Source organism: Apteryx mantelli, chromosome 7 (genome assembly GCF_036417845.1).
Source record: "Apteryx mantelli isolate bAptMan1 chromosome 7, bAptMan1.hap1, whole genome shotgun sequence".
Classification (NCBI taxonomy): Eukaryota; Metazoa; Chordata; class Aves; order Apterygiformes; family Apterygidae; genus Apteryx; species Apteryx mantelli.
Genome location: NC_089984.1, coordinates 19,738,702 through 19,758,242, shown reverse-complemented (window position 1 = coordinate 19,758,242; position 19,541 = coordinate 19,738,702). Strand labels below are relative to the sequence as shown.

Below are 19,541 nucleotides of genomic sequence, written 5' to 3'. Positions count from 1 at the left end.
CCGGCCGGGGATGGGGCGGCTGCGGGGGCCGCCGCCGCCGCCGCCGCCTGGGGGAGCGAGGACGCGCCGGAGCCGCTGCCGTCGCCGCCCCCGCCGCCCCCGCCCCGCAGCAGGGCGCTGCGGCACCGCCACGTAGCGCCGCCGGCGCGGCAGGTGAGGCGCCGGGCACGGGGGCGGCTCGGGGGGCGATTCGCCGCCGCGGCACGGCGGGGGGTCGTGCGGCAGCGGCGTCGCCGCCGCGGGGCCGGGGCCGGGGCCGAGCTGAGGCTGGGGCCGAGCTGGGGCTGGGGGCCGCGGCCGCCCCTCGGCCGGGAGCCCTGCGCCGCGCACCGGCTCCCGGCGCTGCCCGCCTCGGGGCCCGGCGTGCGGGCGCCCGGCTGCGCCTCGCCTCGGCCCGCCCGGCCCGGCGCGGAGGGAGGGAGGGAGGGGGCAGCGCTGCGGCCGTGCTGGGAGGTACCGACGGAAGCTGCCCATTAAGCTCCTGTTGTGTTTTCTCTTCGCGCTGAAAAACCCGCTTCTCCGTAATTAGCGTGCTGTCTGTCGCGGGCGCAGCTCTAAACCTGTGCTTCGCCTCGCGTTGGCTGGCAGAGCGCGCTGGGCCCCTTCGAGGCTTTGGTATAAACTTTAGGGAATCTGCAGTCCGGGAAGAAACTAAAAATCGGATGTGCTTCTAACCTCACCTGTTCGATGGCAAAGATTAGAGTTTTAGCACTTTCTAGGCTTCTGTGCCTTGTTATTTTTTGTGAACTGTGTAAATTTTTCATTTTGATACTGGTCAACAATAAAAAAATCTCTTCAGATGACAGTGCAAACATTTAGCAGATTGGTGGCAGAATCTGTAGTCTGCTGAACAAGAGTATGTCAAATATTGGGCAGCTTAGCTGTGTGCTTTTACTGTGCTCTTTTGGTATAGTATCTCTGTTAAGAGAGACAGATTGTTTGATTTTAATACCTATGTTAGCCTTGACAGAAAACAATTGCTTCTAGAAATGATGACAAGTGCTTATGTTGTGTGTCAGTCTTACAGTTAGATGTAGAAACAGTTGTACCAGGTCAAAGCTGATATTCTGATAACTTTTTTTCCTCAGTCAGTTGGTGATTTTTCTTTTTCTTTTTTTTTCTTTTTCTTTTTTTGAGAGCACAGTATTTAGCTTTTCTGTAAAAAGTGGTTGAGTAAGCAGGATTTGATTAAACAATCTGCAAGGCAGTACAGAAAAGTGCCATTGCTGTTTTACATGCATGCTCTTCAGGCTTCTTGATTAAATGGAGCAGTCTGTCTTTAGCAGGCTTTTTTTTTTTTTTTTTTAATAGGAGTTTAAGTCCTAAGTATGTTTAGAAAGTTAACTTTGCAGGAACTGTTATCCAGTCTGCCAAATCTACATAGCTAATGCATTAGGTGGCCTCTCAAACTATTCAGTTAATTATTGCCAGTGTTACGCTTTTCTAATTTTTGTTGTAATTATATTTCAAAAGGGTATTTTTTTCAAGATTCGTGAGTTGATGGAAGAAGAACCAAATGAGAGGTAGTTTTAATGTTTGCCTTTTTATTGGTTTATAATTGAAGTTGAAGTGGTCTGATGGTTTGTATTTGACTCCTCTGTTTGCAAAATTCAGGAAAAAAACACATTTGGTGTTGTAAGATAAACTGATGGAAGAATCGATTTGCACTAAAAAGTATGCTCCATCTCCACAGAGCTCCTTCATGCAGCTGGACACGGTGTATGTGCCATCTCTACAGAGCAGCTGATCATGCTGTGCTCTGGGGTGACGAAAACTCAGCAAGACCTTTTCTGGCACTTAAATGCCCTTCATGTTTGGTAGGGGGTGCCTTTTGCTGGATACCAGAGGTAAGCAAATTCCTGTAGTCTTGTTCTTTATCTTGCTTTGTGTGATATGGAAAAAGGCAAAATCAGCTTGCAGGTTTGGGGCAAAGTGATTTTATATCCAGTGGGAAGAAATTCATAGGGAAATTAGATAAGTTTAAGCTGTGAAAACACTACTTATGTGGAGGAAACATTTGGTAGACCTGTAAAGAGCAAGAATTCTAGGTTATCTTGTTTGCTATATAACATGATCTTTTTGACAGATTTTTTTTTTTTTTCCCCATGGCATACAATTAAAACACTGGTCTAGAAGTTGCAGTCTTTCCAGTTCTACACTGTCACTTTTCTTTGTACAGAGCTCAGTGTTGCAGTCCACTAAGCTGCTTGAGATACACAAGCCATATTACATTACAAATGTTTAATGATAATCATATAATTTTTAGAAGTGGTATCCCTTTCTTATTTAATTAAATGCATCTAAAATGAGGAAGGCTCCTAGATTTTCAGTAGACTAGGAAGCAGACTGTAAGTGATTGTGGAGAGTAAGAACAAAGTTTTACTTCCAGTATTGCTCTAGTATTAATCTGGATGTATAGCTCTTTCTTGTCTCCCCCATATTTTCATCTTAAGGTGAGGGGGTGGGAAGAAAAGGAGGAGGTGAAAGAGAGAAGCAAACCCACATTGCTTTTCTGGTAAGTTGGATAAGCAACAGCAAACATTCTGTTATCAGATGGATATAATATTTCTTGAGGTTGGAGGAAGGGGAAAAAAAACCAAAAAACACTTGACATTTGACTTTTAGCATGCGAAGTGTTCAAGGTCTTGTACAAATATTAATGAAATACTCTGAGCTGTGTTCTAAGATAACTTGAGTGGGGAAGTACTTATTCAGTTGTTTAAAAATCACTTGTGCGCCTTGAATTATGGTGGCAGGGTGAAAAATGTTTTGTTGTTTAATTATTAGATTAAAGGTGAGCTGTTAAGAGCATTCACTTGAGTACAGTACAACCCATTTGGTTTAATGATGTGTAAAAGTCAAGGAGCAGTACGTATACTCTTCAGCTTGCTGCAATATGTAACAGCACTTTAGTGGTTCTTAAGGCAAATATGTTTAACTTTCAGGATTTTCTGTAATAGCTGCTGTCAGTTTTGCTTTCCAGCAGAAAGACTCTTCTAAGCATATGGAGCAAATCTTTGAATTTCTAAGTATAAACTTTATATTTATTTTCCACAGTGCAGCACTTTAACAAGTAATGCTAGAAAAACACATATTCCTTTATGGTTTAAAAATTTAAGACATAGAATAAGCTAAACGTGTTACTTTAAGAGATTTCTTATCTTGCCTTCAGAAAAAGCACTAAGACCTTTGAGTACAATTAAAATACTGCTGACAATGTCACTTACTAAAAATGTTTATGAAACAACTTTTATTACAAAGTCCCTAAGAAAAACAGAATGAAAGTTTTATGGGAATGTTTCTGCATTTGAAGTTATTGTAAGCTTGCTTCAGGAAAATATTTCTGTAATTTTTCAGTCTCAGTGTCTTTTGTGCTGTGTTTCATCAGTCATATGTACAGGTGTAGCTATTGTATTTAAAAATAACTTTAAAAATCACATCTTATTTATGCAAGTTTTCTTTTTCTCCTTGTGTTTACGAGATCTCTTACTACATATAGTGGCATTTAGGTAAGAATCAGATCACTGCATTAATGTATACTGTATTGCAATGAAACCTTTGATTCTATTTGATTAAATAAGCACTGAAGATATTCAAGAGTTTTCAAGAAGAGCAAGTGACAAGCTTCTAATGCCAGTTTACAGAGAATCTGAGACTTTCTATGCATAACAAGGCAGTGCTGTATGTTCTTTTTCCAGCACAGCATTTCTAAATTGGTATGTGACAGTAGCATTACTGTTACAAGTTGGCTTAGCATACATTCTTGTTTATGGCTTTTTTGTGCAGGGGAGCCAAGTACTCAAACCTGGGTCATATCTGCACTGCAAACAGCAGACTTTGTGCAGAAAAGCTTTTCACCTGAGGTGTGAGGTGTTTTACTCTTAGGCCAGTTGACCCACTAAAGGAAGGGGTTAGTTGGACTTGTCTATACTTCAGCTTGAAACCTTCTACACAGAAATGTAGGCTAAATCACTTGAGATCTGATAGTTCTTCATTGTCCTTCCTAAAATTCCTCTCAAGGATGGCAAGATTTGAACCTATTTGGAAAAGAAATCATGAAGCATGTCAGCAAAGAGAACTACAGGCTTTGCCTCCCAGGCACGCATGGCCAGATCGTGGAACAGTTATCGTGCTGGTAGGATTTTTGCATGCATATCTGCAGTAAACTAATTCAGTTAGTATTGTGCGCTGTGCTGCAGACATAACTAGAATTTCATTTAACCTTTCAGCTATGATTCTAGTGTAATCAAGTTTTGTTTCTGTAACAGGATCACAGCCAAATGTTAGTATGTTAATGCTACTTTCCCCTGGCTGTAGTAGTGATAATCATATCCAGCTTTCCACATTTTTAGCTCAATATTCTGACTCAAAGTCGGTATGCTTGGAAAGTTATAAACACAGAGCTACTTAATGGCTGACTGGCAGTAATTCAGTAGTGGAAAACATGATACAAATTGTGGATAATCATTTTGATAGAGATTAATTTTCCATATTTAAATAAGCATTAGGAAACATACTGAGCTAACAGCTAACTCTGCCTCCAACAGGCACCTCTTCTTTTAAAATGCCCTGGCCAAATTCTAGAAATATGCATGGCTCATAATATAACTTTTTAAAAAAGATTTCCTTATACACATGCATATGTGCATGCACACACACAGGTTCTTATTCAGTTGTGTTCATGCTGTTAATAGAAAGACTGGGGAAGGAAAAAGGGAAATGGAACCCATGATACGCACTACTGATGAACTGACTAAATGTAAGACCACAGTAACAGGAAAGCAAATAACTGGCTGGCCTCAGACATTGCTGATGTTGGGGGAAAAAAGTATCTTCTGTCCTCTGGCACTTAAGTTCCTGCTTGCTCCGTGTTACTCGTATATGTTCCATTATTTGGTTTCAGAGATAAAACCAGGAATGTAGGAGGCAAAAAAGTAGTTTTCAGTGCTATTTTCTGTTAAAAGACAAGTACCGTTATCTAGGTGACTTGGTCTCTTCTGTTTCATTGGTCAGTCTTGCATTGCGGACTGATAATGTTAAAAACACAAATGAAATCTGTCCAAGTTAAAATACTGGGGTGAAGAAGTTACGAAAAGGCATGATTATCGTGGATATAGAATATTCCTGCTTCTGGCCTGTAAGGTGGCAATTTTCTTAAGCTTCACAAATGAACATTTGCTAGTTGGGTATAGAGATCTGTGTTGTATTCCAGGTGCCAAGATTATTAGGAAAAGTGCTTTTCACTGCGTAGACCACAAAAGTGGCTCTAAATGAGTAGTCTGAAGGAGAATACAGCTTCCAAGTTTGAAGAAATTGCATTGTCTGAACTTAACTGTTGCTGTAAAGATGAAATTCAGTATGAGCTGTGTGGAATAGTTTACATTTGTGTATTGTGTAAGAGCTTGTTCCTTTTGTTGAGTACTTTGTCTTTCAATTGCTCAACTTTCTTTTCTTTGACACTGTTTAAAAATAGGAGCAGGCCCTATCAGGTGCATCATAAGTAGATGCAGACTTTCTCTGAGATCCAGCTGTTTCAGTAATGACCTTTGACGTTTTGCGGTATGCTTACTCAGTGTTAAAAGGTCGCCTTTTTTGCATGTAATATAGGAGTTGTATTTTATTCTTGCAATGCTAGATGAATAAATACTAGGTTGGTGTTAGGATCCTTGACTGGTAACACACAAACAGAATTCTTGTAGATTAAGGAGAATTTCCTGCCTTGACCTTCAGACGTGGCTTTGGTTAGAAGACAAATCAGTAAGTTGGGTGAATTTTTGGTGGTTTTTAAATTCACTGCTTCTAGAAAACTGCAATGATTAGTGTTACACTGTATGTAATGTTACAGTTAACAAATTCTGTCCTTGTTGCATTTCATCTATATTTCTGAGTAAGAAAAGCTAGAAGTCCAGATAGGTGACTCAGGTGGATGTGTGGTGGGGTTTGTTTGTTTGTTTTGTTTTTAACTTTCAGTAAAACTTTTTACTTTACTTAAGATGAAACAAGATGTAGTACAGAACAGGTCAGTTATCACTGATCATTAATTACAAATTAAACGTTATAATTTCTTTTGCTAATAACTGTGTGATCAAAGTAGAGAGAGTTGTTGCACGAGATTTTCAAAAGTAGCAAAGTACCACAGCAATGGACAAATACTGCTAACCAGAATTAGCTGTCTTTATGATAACCTTAATAAATAAGTCTACATTTGAAGAGAAGACCATGCCTTTTCCAGCTCATAGGTTTGTTTTTTTTTTCCCCCCAAGAAGAAACTGTGGGTTAAGAAGGATGTCAGGTGCATAAAGTGGCAGACTTGTCAGTTTAAGTAGAAGCTGTTTTTGTTTAATATTACATGCAGACAGTTTCATTACTCACTAAAATCAGTTTTCTATATAATATTTATATGCTATGTATAATGGTGTTATTATTTACACAAATCATTTGTGTGCTGCTCTCCTATATGGAAAAGGAAGAGTACAGAAAGTACAGAGACTCCAGTAGTGGTTTTGGGGTGATTTGGCAACTATTTTTATCAAGGTATTAAAGTTTATGTATTTATTGACTGTATATAGAATTTTAAGAAGTTAAACCTATGCATTAAGTGCATATTCTCCAGTATACAGTCGACCCCAGTGAGAAGAATATCTTCAAAAGTAACACTCCCTTAATCCTTTGGTATGGCAACTGTGATTGGTGCTCTCATTTTCCTTCTAAAAGGTTTCTTTTGCATTAATGTGAAATCTTGATGGACAAAATTGAATCTCTGCTAATATTGAAGAAAGTATATGGTCCTATTAGATGTAAGCTGGAAAAAACAGTTGCATCCAATAATTGTGTGAAGTGCTACTTCTAAAAATAACGAATGTGAATTTTCAGAAAGTAATATTATAGGTACAGTGCTTTTTTAAAAAGAAAAGTGAGAAAGAGCAAGCTTTTGGTGGGACCAAGAGTTCTACCTTTTCAACCCTTTTCACAGGCTGCATCCCCGAAAACTATGTAAAACTTCAAGTTGAATATTTGCACTGGTTTTGGATGTGTTTACTACATGCAGAAGCTAAACAATAGATACAATAGAAAGTTTCCTTATTTTCACTCTGAAAATCTTGAATGAAATGTTTGTGGCAGCTAGTGTGTTGTATTATCTTCTTTTTTTGTGATTTGGTTGTCACCATGATTGAAGGAATCTAGTAAATGCTTTTCCTAGTACGGAAAAGTTGTAAAACTGTAGCCATTCCTTGGAGGGTAGCTGTACATAAGCCGCCAAATACAAATTATGCACAAATTCATTCTGTATTGCTGTTCTTATGTTCTTAAATACTGGATAAGCTTTTTATTAGTTTTACATCACTGGTAGCCTTTCTATTTTTTTCCTGTATTTAATGGATCATATTGTGTGGGGGGTTTGTTTATTTGTTTGTTTTCCCTAAAAATACTAAATTACTTGTGGTGGTGTGGACTAGCACTACAGTCTACAATTGTCAGTTCCACGTGAATAAAGTGTTGCTGTGATGTTTGAAGTGTTCCTTCAAACAATATTTTAGAGTCAAGAAAACAGAAAAAATGTATTCTTTATGAAGAGATTTCCTCAATAACTATCTGTGGTGAGCTGTTGTGGTATCTGTTATCCCATCGCTTTTAAAGATGGGATTGGAATTAAAACTGATGCTCAGTTTCCAGTAATGTTATTCTAAGATACTCACCTTTTAAATGTTTATTATACTGCAAATCATTTATCTTAATTACTTTGGAGGAAACATATATTGAAATATGACGACTGCACCATTAACATGCACCTAATTGTTGTAGATACCTTGGCTTAAGTTTACCAGGGGATTCAAGCCACCAAAGCTTCAGTATATATTTTTGGAACAGTAGAACGTTTTGGACCTGTAATGTACTATTTTAGTCCTGATTTGGTTTTTATATGGTTCCTGGCTATCCTTTCTTGCTTAGTTTAGGAATTGCAAATAGTAGAAAAGAATAATGCTTAAGCAGATATTTAAACAGAATAATCTTTGTTTTTTCATTGCCTAGTATAATTAACAATTTTTTAAGCAGGAGACTAAAACTAGACTGGGTACACCTAGGAAATAGTCTTTTTCTGGGTAACTTTAAATTTCTGTTTCTGTTTAGGAGTGAGTTAGATGACCTGAATTTAGTTTTGCTTTAATAATAATAAAAAAAAAAGTCTAAAGCACTTCTTATTTTACTACTTACATAATGAATTACTTTTTTTTTTTTTTTAAGTTGGCTCTTGTGTAAAAGTTCTTTGGCTAATTAAGCATCTAGAAGTGCACAAGATACACTGACATTTCAGTAATCTTTACTAAACATTTAGGTTTTGTCTTTCTCCAATATATAACAGGTCTATTTTGTTGGCGAATAGAGAAGGATGATGGCAGGCAATAACCAGCTTTGCATTCGACGTTGGACTACCAAGAATGTGGCCAAGTGGCTGAAGGAAGAAGGCTTCTGTGAATATGTGGATATTTTGTGCAATAGACACAGGCTAGATGGAATTACATTACTGACACTTACCGAATATGACTTACGATCCCCTCCTTTAGAAATCAAAGTCCTGGGGGATATCAAAAGGCTAATGTTGTCCATACGCAAACTACAAAAACAACATATTGATGTCCTAGAAGAGCTGGGTTACAGCAGTGATAGTCATCTTAGCACAGTGTGCCCTAATGTTGGTTCACTTCAAGGTGCAGATTGGTTTTGTAACGGTGAAGTACCTCGGGACTATGATGGACCAATTACTGACTCAAATGGTGATCAGTATCAATACACAAATGGAAAAAACAAACACTGTATGCGAAGGTTGGACCCAGAGTACTGGAAGACTGTTTTAAGTTGTGTGTATGTCTTCATAGTGTTTGGCTTTACATCGTTTGTAATGGTTATAGTGCATGAGCGAGTACCTGACATGCAAACATATCCACCTCTGCCAGACATATTTCTAGACAGGTAAGAAATTTTCTTTTAAAATAAACCAATAAATTGATGGTTAAAGCATAGGTTGGTTGTTAAAAAGCTTCATATGCTCTTGAAGATACTTCTGCAAAATAATAATTTGAGTGTTATTAGTCTGTTAAGATTGAAATGTGCTTCAGTTAGAAGTAGAGATTTAGTCTTAGCAGGAGAAAAGAAAGTGAGCTGTTCTACCCAGTTTATATTTATTTCTACAACTTCAGCTAACTACTAATAGTAACTAATACTACAATATAGGGATTAAATTCTTCCGTCCTCTCATTCTAGTATAGGTGTTTTTTGAGGAACCTGCTTAAGAGCTTGAACTTGCAATGTTAATAGCAAGGGGTGGTTGCTTTGCTGATAAGTCCATCTTTCATTGAGTTTAAGAGCTTTTACTTTTCTTGAGGGTTTTGCATAACGCTTGAGGCTCTCAAAGATGAACCTTTTTTTAAAAAAAAAAATCTTATTCTTGTATGTATCTTGTCTTTAATCATTGCAGAATTAGGAATTAGATTTTGTGGGGTATTCAAGCAAACACCATTTTGTTCTTTTGAAACCAGTTACATGCTTTTGTCTGAGAAAAGTTAAAGGAAGAAAACAGGACCTGTGCATTTGAATAGTCCTACTGATAAAAGCTGAAAATGAACTTTTTGGGTTAGAACCTAGCTTCATTCATAGATTAGTTTACTTGTTTGACCTATCCAAAGTAGTTTATTTACATTGGAAGTTAGAAAGGGGGGAAGAGCATCTTCTACAGAAATTGCTGTTTGAGTTCCTGGAGGATACTGAAGTGTTTTGGTTCTTTCCACCATGCCTGAGATGTGTTGTTAAAATAAATCTGGATGTATTTGTCTCTTGATTTCTGTACATAGAGAAGAGTGGTCAGCTGGCATAGATAAGCAGCCGTGTGCTTTTGCTAAATTCAGATGTTGCCATCAAGTTTTTACCTGTCTTGAAATAGAAAAATTTTTGATGAAGAAATATCCTTGTCTTAATTCTGAGTTGTCTGTGAGTCCCAGGAGCCCCACTGATGGCTGGCTTTGTGGAGAAGGTACACTTTCTTCTGCTTTGAGGTAGTTTGTAAGCCAAGTGCCAGTGAGCAAGAAAATTGAAAGGTGATAACATTAATACTGTTTTTATACTGTCTCTCCACTGTTGAAGATGGCTTGTTGAAGATGGCTTAGGGACACTGAAGTAGGCTTAACAGACAGCATATTTTTAACCACAGAGTATCTATGTACTAAAACATTGTCATGATTTATGCAGTGCCTGCTCATTTTTTAGTGTTGAAGAAAATATTCCACTTCAGTCTGAAAAGATACACAATCAGAAAGGTGAAATTCTAGTCATTGGCTAGAAATTTAATAGGGGATAAATGGTCTACTCAAGGATGTGCAATTACACCATAGAGAACTTCATGTCTAGAGAGTTTAAGAAGACAAGATAAACTGTCTAAGAGTTTAGTCTTGTGGTCTGCTTATTCCTGCCAGTAATCTCTATTTTCATTAATTGTTTTAGTGAAGTCAGTAGGGCTAATCTTTTGAATAAGTGTGCAAAATCCACTGCAAATGTAGGTATCCCTTGGCAAGAATTGGCCGCACCAAGCAGAGTAGAATGGAGGAGGGAAACTGGGAGTTACAGCATTGCTGGACTCTGTTTCCAGGCACTAACACAGCATTCAGTGGGCAGGAGGATGGATGAGGCTGGAAAGCAGCAGCCCACAAAACAATGCCAGAGGATTACTACAGAGCTAGCATTTGAGCAGCGCTTTGCTACCCCTTCGTATCAAAGGGAACAGAGAATTTTGACGAACAAACTCTACTGAAGTCTGCCAGTCTGTATTTTGGTGAAGTTGTAGAGTGGAAATTGTTACTAGTGCCTTATGTGTGCAAGAAGCTATTAAATATTTTGACAAGCAAGTCTGAAAGGTTTGCATATAGTGATTATCACTGAAATCTAACACTGAAAGTAATTTTTTTCCTAATACTTTTCTGTGCAGTCCTATTTCATTACATATATTTATGGTTTTAAACTTTGGGCATTCTTGCAAATGCAGCATAATAGACATGATGCAAGTTATTGTGTCAGGATGGAGAAGATCATTGGGAAACTGGATGATAAAGGAACACATCTTGGTAGGGAATTACACATGTAAAGTATTAGAAATTATCCTAGAGATTTTCTTCAACTTAGTGAATTCCATATGTGTGTCTGCCGAAAATACATTATTAGAAAGAGATAAGGTACTTAAAAATGAATATAAATCATGTTTAATCCAGTCTAACAGATTAAAATTTGTGTGTTAGCAATTTTTGGTTGTAGTTTAAACTGTTTTCAGAATAATGCAAGTTAGTTCTGTAGTTAGAGCTTACAAATTTACATGCCTGTATTCTAAATACTGAGACTAGAAAGAACTAGGCTTTTGTATTGTAAGTTAACTTTCTTGATTCATCGTTGTTTTAGTGTCCCTAGGATACCATGGGCTTTTGCTATGACTGAAGTGTGTGGTGTAATTCTTTGCTATATTTGGCTGTTGGTTCTTCTCCTTCACAAACACAGGTATGATATAGATGTAAATTCAAATTAACTGGTGCCTTGATTCAGAGAAAGGATTGTTACTGGAATTTGACTCTTTAAGACTTTCCTTTCAATAAGAAAAGCCGATAAACTTCTAATATGTCTCTATTAAAATGGGTTAGGGAGGATTTAATTAAGAATGTTGACTTGTGAACCTTATGAAGGAGTGATGTGAATGTACTTTTCTACTAATTCTATATGCAATTTCCTTCAGAACCTATGTATTTCAGGGAGTGGTATATATTCTCATACTGTAACAATTTTGTGTATAAGAAAATTCCGCAAGAATGAAGTACCACAACATGACTGAGCCAACCTAGCAGCTTGCTGCCACTGAAGGGAGAAAGTCTTTTTGTGTGTGCACATTTTAAATTAGATTTTTATCAACTTATTGAGTTTTATCAGTTCACTAACAGAATATGTGAGTTTCAAAGCTAGTACAAATGTAGTTGTAGAGGAACGGGGCTATCCCTTTTGGTGGCAGTGAGCTTGTTATGTTGTCTCATCCTCTTGTTTGCGACCATACCTTTATAGCACCAATTAAAAAAAAACCCAAACTTGCGATGAGACTTGGGGAACAACAGTGAAATGACTTCATGGGATTAAGTCGGGGAGGGGGAAAAGATGCTTTATCGCTTTCTTAATCTAATAATACAATACCTTAGGATTCTTACTGTCAGTTCCTATGTACTTTTCCCAGATCTATACTTTTGCGAAGGCTGTGCAGCCTCATGGGGACAGTATTCTTATTACGCTGCATTACAATGTTCGTTACCTCACTCTCTGTGCCAGGCCAGCACCTGCAGTGTACTGGAAAGGTAAAAACCAACAATACTTTAAAATTTTGTTTCCCTTTTTTTTTTATTATTATTTATTTAATCTGTGGTTAATGTTGTTGTGTTCATCATGTTAGATGCATGTTTGTAAGAAGAGCATGTTTCTCCCCCTCCCCCCCCTCCCATTATGCAAGTACGCATTCTTAGGGATCTTAGAGGCATTTTTCACTTTGGAGAGAAGGTAGTTATTTGGCGAAGGTAGAAGGGAGTGTTCAGGATATTTCAGAGTTTAAACTGGAGAGAATACATCAGAGAAATGTAAACCTAAGTCACTGACTTAATGAGGAAGGGCTGAATATGGAGTAATTGCATCTTTGTCTTGTTGGATGCATGGCTTCACCCCTTTTAAGAGGAGGTATAGAACATGGGATTTCATATTTTTATCCTAATTTTTAATTGCAACGTTTGAGCTTAATATTAGAAGCTTGACAATGACACATTGGGAGGTAGAATACATTCCAAGAAGCTGGTGGCAGACTCAGTATGTAAATCACTTGCCACAAAATACTTGCTCTAAATTTCAGGATTCATCAGAGATAATTATAGTTACTAATATGACTTGCTATGCCTCAAAAAATTCAAATGTATGCTAACTTGTATTTTAATAAAAGCCAAAAATGATAAATGATGTTAGATGTACATACTGCTAGACAGCTAATATTCAGTTATCTATGGTATAACTTTTAAGGAGATGATGTTTTTAAAAAAGAATTACTAAAGGTTAATGTCACTGTCTTTTAGCTGTATGGCAATGTTTGGGCAAAACTCCAGCGGGCATTTGCAATATGGAGTGGCTTTGGTATGACTCTGACTGGAGTGCATACGTGTGGAGATTATATGTTCAGTGGCCATACTGTTGTCCTGACCATGCTCAACTTCTTTGTCACAGAATGTAAGTACAGAGTGTCAATACTTAAATATCCTTAAGTATTAGGAGTATGTACTGCTTGCCATCCACCAAAGGCACAGGGTGCAGCTTTAAAGCTAAGAGAGATACATTCAGATTGCTGTGCTCTTTCTCAGGTTCATGACTGTTCTCTTCCAGACAGGAAAGGAACAGCACCATGTGGGTTAGTGGAAGTGTAAATAGGGCACATTTGGAAAAACATGAGCCAAGAAATTTGGAAAGGCTTTCTAATTTGCTACTGGGAGAATATTGGGGAAGGTATCACTCCTGCTTGTCTGTTCCTTATACACTTCATTACATATCTGCCAGTGACCTCTGTCAAACAAGATCCCAGGCTAGGTGTTCCTTTAGTGTAATCCGTACAGCCAAAATATCAAATCTCAGAATGAATGAGAAGATATCACACAGTAATGCTCTTCTGTAATTATGAAGTGCAATTTGATGCATTCTATAGCAAGCTCAGATAATTAGTTTGAGTTCAACAATGATGGAATGACTGCAATAGCAGAATTATAAATGCTTTATGACATTTTTCCCCCTTAATACTAAATAAGGCATGATTTTCATTAACAGAAGTGTGCTGAACAAGGAATTCAGCTTTGCATGTCCCTAAATCATCTTAAGATGCTTCGTTGATCCAGAAATGAATAACAGCAGCTGTATTTGTAAATTAAGTGATGGAGTAATTGACATTTACAACTTGTGCTTGTTGTCACTGAATTTATTGGACCAGTAGATATAAACAGGCTTTCCAGATGAAGGCAGTAAGTTAATCACATTTGTGGATTAAAAACCTGTCTGTAAACTTTCATTGTCTAGGAATGGGTTTAGTAATAATTCAGGTTTTTGAGACGGTTCAGTTAGTCACTTTCTTTTTTTCTCCTAGATACGCCAAGGAGCTGGAACTTCTTGCATACTTTGTCCTGGGTCCTGAATCTCTTTGGAATCTTCTTCATTTTGGCCGCACATGAACATTATTCTATAGATGTCTTCATTGCTTTTTACATCACTACAAGACTCTTCTTGTATTATCATACGTTGGCTAATACTAGAGCATACCAACAGAGTAGAAGAGCAAGGATCTGGTTTCCTATGTTTTCATTTTTTGAATGCAATGTTAATGGTACTGTTCCCAATGAGTATTGCTGGCCCTTTTCAAAGCCTACAATAATGAAAAGATTGATTGGCTGAAGAGTCTATGGGTTAAGAGTCTATGGGTCAGATTTTTATGAAGCGTTATGACTAAGACCCTACAAGGCTAGCTGGGGGGGATATAAAATAACATTTTTCACTCCGTGGTCTCCTCCTCCTTGTCTCATCTCTTATGGTTCTTGGTCATAGAATGGGCTACCCATACTTCACAGGGATGTGTTTTGTTTTGTTTTTGCTTAAATACAAAGCAAGACGGGGATGGGTAAAGGCAGTCACTGAATCATGAATATGAACCAGAAGACTTACCCTTAGTAAGGTTCTATGTGAATGTTTAAGTAACTTTAACCTCAGATATGTGCTTGTACTGAATACAACCTATCCTTTATAGGTCCAAATATTCTCCGTTATCTGACATGTCAGCCTTTACACATACTGACTTAAAAATTAGTACTTTACATTGACTTTCTCTTAAAACAGTCATAAGTAGTTTAATTTTTAAAATGAACTCTGTGTACACTTAAAGATTGAGGAGTACTGCCTCATAATGAGGAATGCAGATGTTCCTTGCTGAAAGGGTCTCTCAACTGTTAAGTAACAAGTCTTAAAGTATAATTGAGAATATCAATGGTCTGCCTACAGGATGCCAAAAATGAAAGTCTGCCTTGTGGGTACATAGTGATGACATGGTGGTGTGTGTTTTGTTTTTTTTTTTTATGTGGGAGCTTATTTAGTCAAGTCTATCAATTGTCTATACAGTTGTTCTAGCACTTGCAAGTTTTCCCTTTTGTGTTTCAATAAATGAGTTAGAAATAAATGCTACATCCACTGAAAGTAAAGTTAACTTAGCTTTAGTGCTTTTAAAGCCACAAAATAAGTTTTCTGTGTGGTTTTAATTGCTTTATATCCAGACCTATGCATGCTTTTTATGAGCAGCTCTTTAACATTGGAAAAATACAACAGTTACCTTCACATATCTTACTGTCCCATAAATCAATGGGGAAAATGCATGTAGTAACTCTTTCAGGAAAAGTGTAATAGTGAGTTTTGGAAATAGTGCTCATATTGATCTTTCTATTTTAAGGTATGTTTTATCACTCTGGTGTCAATATGGTGAATATCTCTGGATATATATACACAGTATATTTGGATATATATACAGTATTGTTCTTCTAACAAGTATGAAAAAAGACTAGTTCTTAAATTAAGTTGTTCATTTACTACACTGAAAGATAAGAGTATCGTAAGCAGTTGAGTTCTAGTTATAAAAATCACTCTGAGCCCATAACGTGTAGCAAGGGTCACACAGCTGGTGACTTCTCATGCAGTGGTTTGTGAGAAGAGAATACTACCATTGGTGGAAGAGATTTGAAATTAGGTTTATGCTGATGAGTGTGTAGCCCTTTTAATTAATTACTGCACTTTCAGAGTAGGTGGTATGTGTGAAAGGTAGTGTAAGTTAGCCTTGGAAAGCTGCATGAAACTTTTCCAGCTTGATACAGACTCGCTTGTGACCATAATGTACATATATTTGCATGGAAAAGAATCCCTTTGGTGGAATATTGCAAGACAGTTTTGTATTTGGAGGTTTGTAACTTACTGTGCTCTACTTCTCTCTGTGTTCCTTTTATAAACCTGGTTTGTACTAGAAATAATTACAAACTTGACAGTCTTCCTCTCTTCATAATATATTACTTTTGTAACTTAATTTAGCTCCTATTTCACAGAGAAATTGTGCATCTTAGAGTATCTGTACCAAATGCATTGAGCACACATGTTGTACTATTCTGTAGACTTTTGTATTTGTAACATTCCAATTTTTAGCAAAATTGCAAGTATAATACTGTATTGTTCAATCCACCATAGCCTAATGGCTCCTGCCATCCAAATTGGGGGAGTATGCTTATATTTAACAAAAAAGAGAATATTCATTTGCTGTCCTTACCTTTCTGATTTAGGAAAGGCAATTTGAACATTCCTCTTGAGACTTGACATAAGAGTTTTATTTACTAATTTATATTTGCCTTTGCAATGCATACAGTTATGAATGCTGTTTTATACTCTTAAGAAACCATCTGTTTTCATGATGTGCAAGGTTGTATTCTGAGTTATAATATGGGGAAAGGTATGCAATTAAACTTGCAAAGCTGTTGATTCTGAAAAGAACCATGTCAGTGCTAACTGGCACACCTATGTCTGCACTGAAAATTATTTTGAAGCTCAGTCACATGGCACAGTTTTAAAGTATAGCCCAGTGTAATGGTGTTTACATAAAGTAAAGGTATCATTTCAATACTAGGGTTTTTTTTTTAAGTTCAAATACTTTGAAACATAAGGCTTCTCTCTGAATTTATTTTCTCAAATTCTGCTAAGTAAATCAATGCGTTAAGTCAGCATTGCCTATCAGTGTTTTTTTTTAAAGAAATGTGTTTTGTGCTGATTCCCTTGATGCTATACATCTGTGTCAAAGATGCAGGGTATACAAAGGTTGGTTTTGTGAGAACTGGATTGGGTTAAAATATTGTCAGGATAATTGTCCTCTTCTGTTTTGGAAGTTAATTTTGTCTGTCTATAAACACACAAGTGGAAGGGTTGAAATTATTAGAAGACAAAAAATTTTATTTCACTTGCAAAATAGCAGAGGTGAGTTCTTAAACTTGATAGAATAAACTTTATTGGTAATTAGATAGAAACAAGCTACAAGTGACAGACAGGCTTAAAATTCTGTGCCTCCTTTTTAAAGAGTCAGTGTTTTAAAAGGGGTTTGCTGCTTCTCTGCTGCTGACGAGCCTTTTCAAGTGAAGGCAGCAGAACCTTGGTGGGCCTTGGAGATAATGCTAAATATGTTTGGGCTTGATCTCTCTCCCTTATGTTCATGCACCAGTCCCTTTGCCCTCCTTTAACTTATTGCATCTGTTTCTTACACATATCATCTTGTGTGGTCTGGGGGAATGCAGACATTTGAATTCAGAGTAATGAATGAGTCATGTTAGTTCTTTACCCAGGGAGTGCAAGTGACTAGCCAGAACATGAGTCAGGTGCTATTGAGTGCATGTATCAATCAAGTAGAAAAGTCTTTCTAACTTCAAATAACTCTGGATATACAAGAGGCAGAAGGTCGTGTTTTATATGCTTTTTCTTGGTAATTTAGCAAATCCAGTAATACTTGAGACTTGGCAATAGTCCTAAGCTGTTCCTTAGTGCTATCAGTTTGGGTTATATTTGGAGTGGATGTGTGGACGTACATGTATGTATGCACCCACTTAGGTGATAGGAAGGTGATAGACTTAGGGATCCTGTAAGTATACTGCTTGTGATGAAACAAACTATATGGTTAACTCTAAGCAAATCACTAATTACTAACTTCAGTGAGGGTTACCTGTTAAGTTTAAGCCTCTTTTTGGATGAGGGCAGGTGCATACTCTGCATGGTATACTGATACTGTAATGGGAATAATGTCATTTTCTTTTCAGTTTACCCTGATTTTTCATCTGTCACAGAAGAAAACATGTTCCAGTAGAATTTCTAATACTTAGTACATAAATGTGTTCGGGGGGGGGGGGGGGGAAGCTTTGTAAAAAATGCATCAAAACAATGCAACAAAAACCTTGATAGTTAGTTGTTTTAAGAAGCAGAAATCAGTGAAATTAATTGAAAAAAAAAAAAGCTATTTTGGATGCAAATATTAAATAAAATGTTATTTAGAAGTATTAAAGTCCTTCAGCAAAGATAAAACTACAGGTTCCTATACTCTTTTTTTTTTCCTCCTTCTGCATAGCTGGCTATATGTGGTATTTTTTTTAATTCCAGAAGGAGTATCTGAGGGAAAGAGGGAAGGCTGGAACTCCTGAGATAAACACAAGTCTCTTGCAACAGTTAGTATCTCCTTTTTTTAGCAATGCTTGCACACTTCAGTGTTACACTTGTTTGTTTCTATTTAGCTCCTTTTATATGTACTTTTTAATGTCTACTGAGGTTTGAAAGCACCAAAACTATTGTGGAGCTGAATCTTAATCATTAAATATCTATTTGAAGAAATAACAGATGTCTTGAATAAATAAATGTGGGTTTTGTGGACTTGGAGTGTAACATGAGAAAAGTAACCAATAATGATTGTGACAACTAGTATTTCGTTCTGTCCACGTAGCCTCCACTGAAGAGGTGGGAGAGTTTGCTGGAATCTGTGGAGGATGTTGACTTTTTTGGTTTTGTTTTGAATAATTAGCATTTTTTATTAGAAAGCTGACCTGTAACTACAAAACTGTCATAATCTTGTGAAGGAAGTCTATTTGACAGAAGTCCTAGTAGTGAGCCAGCACACACTCTGAATTATGTTGTGTGGGTAAGACTTTTTGCATCGGGAATTAATTGGTAGACCACTGGTGATCCATATAGATTACTACTTCTGATGCTTATTTGATGTTGTCACTATGCTAATTGAAACAGTATTTCTGGAAAAAATGTCCTTTGGAGTGAACCTACAGATGTCATGCTCATTGTTTTAAGAAAAACATCCCTCCAAAAACCCTTACAAACTTCAAACACTATAGTATTGTGAACACTGAACTTTTCATATAGCAGTTTCCTGCAGTACTTACCATTTGTATCTTGAAGTTGCAGTGAATATAATGTACATAATTTGGAGATATGCACATTTTCAAAGCCAGTTTGTAGTAGATGTGTAAGAACTTAAGATGTTAAATGTGGAGCACGGTAACCTGACCTGTTAGCCAAGTGACTACATAGTTAAAGACTTACTGTAACTTAGTTTTGGTGTGTGTCTCAATTCAGTTCTCTTAAATGAGAAATGTCAAATGTGAGAAATCACAAACTGCATTGTACACAGTGTGTAACATAATAGGGATGTAGAAACATGACTTTTCACACTGAACAGTTACTTCAATTTTGTTCCCATAGAAAAAATAGTATTATGTAATGGCTGGAAGGTATGCCAGTGAAGTTTAAAGCAAGTACTGTAAATAAGTAAATATTGTTTTGATTCTAAACTCAGATTGAATTAATATATTGTTTTATATCTTTGTTGTATTAAAACATATTTAAAAGTACTAAAATAAAATATTTGAAAGATGGCAAAT

At 37.0% G+C, this 19,541-nt stretch overlaps 1 protein-coding gene across 3 annotated transcripts; it reads left to right on the top strand.

Annotated features, from left to right (window-relative positions):
• The first annotated feature begins 99 nt into the window (after window positions 1–99).
• On the top strand, window positions 100–18,486 carry SAMD8 (sterile alpha motif domain containing 8). Of its 3 annotated transcripts, XM_067299884.1 has the most exons (8): window positions 100–153; window positions 1,694–1,847; window positions 4,021–4,135; window positions 8,363–8,970; window positions 11,440–11,535; window positions 12,254–12,371; window positions 13,131–13,281; window positions 14,183–18,486. In XM_067299884.1, exons 4-8 carry the CDS (start codon window positions 8,390–8,392, stop codon window positions 14,485–14,487), a joined length of 1,251 nt encoding a protein of 416 aa, XP_067155985.1. In that variant the 5' UTR covers window positions 100–153; window positions 1,694–1,847; window positions 4,021–4,135; window positions 8,363–8,389; the 3' UTR covers window positions 14,488–18,486. The 3 variants fall into 3 exon arrangements, with proteins under 3 accessions (XP_067155985.1, XP_067155984.1, XP_067155986.1); XM_067299883.1 differs by lacking the exon at window positions 4,021–4,135; XM_067299885.1 differs by lacking the exons at window positions 100–153; window positions 1,694–1,847; window positions 4,021–4,135 and adding an exon at window positions 2,421–2,515.
• Window positions 18,487–19,541: the final 1,055 nt, after the last annotated feature.

Bases quoted from the DNA above. Each gene is read 5' to 3' on its own strand.
- SAMD8 (XM_067299883.1), top strand. From the start codon at position 8,390: ATGATGGCAGGCAATAACCAGCTTTGCATTCGACGTTGGACTACCAAG. The intron at 11,536-12,253 runs GTATGATATAGA...TACTTTTCCCAG, and splicing joins CTTCTCCTTCACAAACACAG to ATCTATACTTTTGCGAAGGC. The intron at 12,372-13,130 runs GTAAAAACCAAC...ACTGTCTTTTAG, and splicing joins ACCTGCAGTGTACTGGAAAG to CTGTATGGCAATGTTTGGGC.